At 37.7% G+C, this 3,410-nt stretch overlaps 1 protein-coding gene across 1 annotated transcript in view; it reads left to right on the plus strand.

Annotated features, from left to right (window-relative positions):
* Nucleotides 1-3,073, plus strand: part of LOC106957126 (disintegrin and metalloproteinase domain-containing protein 19-like) — a gene marked incomplete at its 5' end in the record, with an annotated part of 37,451 nt that extends 34,378 nt beyond the window's left edge. Inside the window, 2 exons of the mRNA XM_015048357.1 lie at nucleotides 1,410-1,518; nucleotides 2,266-3,073. Of these exons, the coding sequence (XP_014903843.1) occupies nucleotides 1,410-1,518; nucleotides 2,266-2,669 (513 nt within the window). The remainder of the gene's footprint in view (nucleotides 1-1,409; nucleotides 1,519-2,265) is intronic.
* Between the last annotated feature and the right edge of the window lie 337 nt (nucleotides 3,074-3,410).

The raw sequence follows: 3,410 nt of genomic DNA on the forward strand, positions 1-3,410 counted from the left end.
CAAAAAAGGTTGAGAAACACTTTATTAGAGGAAGCCTGCTGAAAGGTACAAGCAATCAGAAGAAGGGTTAGGTTCCTTTAACGTCAAAAACAATTTTTCAACTGATCATCAAAAAATCTGTAAATACTTGTTGATGTGTCACTTTTTGGTCAAACTTTAAAAAATAACTGAGATTTTTTAAATGATCTTTTCAGAGACTGTGTGCTTTCCAATCAGAGACAAACTTCTTGGTCAAATAAACTTCAAATCTAAAACAGTTAGGGATATGAATAACTCTGCACTGAACTCTTACATTTATTTTCACGTCTGATATTAAAGTAGTTCAGGGCGTCAGGCCTTGTTTTTGTAACAAAGTAAAGGGAAAGAGTGAAAAAAAAATCTGATGAACAAAAGTCAGAAATCCAATCCAGCTGTAGCCAGTAAAAAAAACATACATCAAAATCAAATTACTACCGATTAAATTTGACCGATTTAATAAGACTGATTTTCTTATTTGTTCATTTTCATTTCCATTTTATTAAGAAGAGAATGGAAAAACATGCTCTGTTGTATTGTAATAAATCCACAATGACAGCAGCAGCTTCATTAGAGACTGCCTTGGGCCACTGAAACCAATCAATGTGTTAATATTCTGATCAGTTGAGCTCCAGGTTTGAAATTTTTCAAATGTCGAAACTCATTTCCACACATTGAGCATTGTTCTACTTTCTGCCTACAGCTTCACAAAAAGATTGTTCACATGATTTGTTTGTTTTTTTATTACTAGAGCTTATTGTTTTAGTTTGTTCCTTTTTGCTAGTTCTTGCATTTCTTATTATAGTTTGGACTTATTTCTTTAGATTTGTTTGATGATAAACATCAAACAAATCTAAAGAAATATAACAGTTGTAGTTGTTCTGCTCTGTTCATCTGTCACACTCCGCAGCACAGCTGTTATCTACATCGCCTCATTCTTCTCTACCTCCGCTCTCCCACAACTGTTCCCACTTCCCTCTGAGTAGCTCCTTTGCTTCCTTGTCAATTTCCACTCATTCCTCAATCGTAAAATGACAGTTCTGTGATAATGACTATGTTATACAAAGAACATATTTCCAAATGTGACCTGCATTTTTGCATCTCTCTTCTGAGGTATTCTTATTTATAGTAAACAAATTTAGCCAGAAAAATTACCTCCCCAGATATATTATTAGGACACAAACAAGTCAGTAATGACTTTATGTGAGTGGTATAGATGAGAACACACTAGCATGAATTCCTCACACGTACATTGAGCTTCAGTCAATCACTAATCCTGAAACTGTTCCAAAAGCAATCTCCTGTATTTAGACTGTATTTTGCTCCACAGACATAAAAATGCAAAGTCTAAACAGTAAACAACTTTAACCAAACCTTTCTGATGTGTTCTGTAGGTGTGTAACAGCAATGGGAACTGCCACTGTGACAGAGGCTGGGCTCCTCCCTTCTGTGAGAAGCCTGGCCTGGGCGGCAGTGTGGACAGTGGACCTGTGCAAAACAATAGTGAGTAAATACTGAGGTATTCTGTTTCTGATTTTATCCCATTTAAGCATTTCAAATGACCAGTCAACCCTGGGATTACATATAATGTCCAGCTCTGACAAATGAACAAAGTCAGAAGAAATCTGTAAGAAAGCAAATACCTTAAATTAATTTTCTTGTACCTTAAGTACAATGTTGCTCTTTCTTTAACTCATATATGTCTTCCCAAACCAGCTTCAGATATCACTGGCATTAACTAAATTAAACTCATTTGCACATGCAAACAATATAATCAGAAGTCTTTGATCAGAGTGGATCCTTCTACACACAGAGATGTGTTTCTTGTTACGGAGGTGTGTCCATTTCCTGGATTTGTTTTCATTCAGTCTCTGTGTGTGTGTGTGTGTGTGTGTGTGTGTGTGTGTGTGTGTGTGTGTGTGTGTGTGTGTGTGTGTGTGTGTGTGTGTGCGCGCGCGTTTGTTTGTAATACCTTGTGGGGACGATTTTTCTGACATATACTACGTTGTGGGGACCAATCGCTCCTTGTCCCCACGAGGGGAAACCCTGTTTTTGAGTCAGGGGTCAGATTTAGGGCTAAGGTATGAATTGAGTTTTGGTTAGGGTTAGGGTTAGGTATGTGATGGTTAGGGTTAGGAAAAGGGTAAAGGTAATGTTTAGGCTGTAGAAATGAATGGAAGTCAATGGAAAATCCCCACAAAGATAGCAACACAAACATGTAGGTGTGTGTGCGCGTGTGTGTGTTCACAGATCAGGTGGGTTTGGTGGTGGGTCTGCTGTTTGCGTTCCTGGTGGTCCTTCCTGCAGTGTTGCTGCTCTTCTACTGCTACAGAGTCAAGACTTCATTCTACCACAAGTGGATTTCACAGAGAGAGCAGAACAAGAAGAACAAGTACTGTCTCCCTGTCATGTCCTCTGTCTGTCTGTCCATCACTGTGTTCTTGATTTCCCTGGATACTAAGCATCCAAGGGATCTAAGATTTCACAAACATTTTGTCTCACCCAACAGATTGACTGATATTTGCCAAATTTTGAATATTGGCCATCGACTGAAACTTCAAGAACTACTGACTACAGTACTGACTACTGGCCTCTGGCCAGTCATCTGGCCAGAGGCCAGATTAATGATTATCCATCAGTCAGCTGTAGTTTAATGAGTAACTCCATCTGCCAACTGGTTTCAGTTGTATATATTGTAAAAAACCAGGGCTGTCAACAATAACTCATCAAAAAATAACTAATCAAAAAAATGTAACTCATCGCACCAGTTCAATAGGTAATGAATAGAAACATGTTTGGTTTGAGGCAATAAAATACATATTTTCAAATTTTTTGTCAGAATATGAATACAACGGCAGTTTTTGATATGGGCTATATGGGCAGTTTCCCAGGGTGTCATCAGAAAGGGGTGGAGGGCACTCAAGAATTAGAAAATAAAATCTGTCAGTTGTCCCCCAAATAGGCTTACAACTACTTGTATGCATGTGTAGAGTAAGTTGCTATCGAGTAGTGGGAGACTACAGTACTTGCTGCCTTCTGCTACAAAAAAACAAATACATAATTGCTTGCATTTTAATCGGTTGGAGTGCGGCAAGAGGATGGGCTTGCCCAGGGCACCATTCAAGATCCATAACTGCCAGCATATTTATATATGAAGCTTAAATGTTAGGCATGGTAATTAATCATGATTTATTATAGCGCCAGAGTGTGATTAATCTGAATATTTTTTTTAATTGATTGACAGCACTAATAAATACACAGATAACCTTTTTTTTCTCCACTGACTTTATATCAGACTAATTTTCCTGTTTTGAGTCAATTCTGATTATAACAACAATGTGTTTGCTAAAGGTCAGAATAATGAGAGATTTTTAAGAGTATTTTCCTTTTTACTT

The sequence above is a fragment of the Poecilia latipinna genome, unplaced genomic scaffold (genome assembly GCF_001443285.1).
Source record: "Poecilia latipinna isolate Pla-1442-1.1 unplaced genomic scaffold, P_latipinna-1.0 Scaffold877, whole genome shotgun sequence".
In the NCBI taxonomy this organism is placed as follows: domain Eukaryota; kingdom Metazoa; phylum Chordata; class Actinopteri; order Cyprinodontiformes; family Poeciliidae; genus Poecilia; species Poecilia latipinna.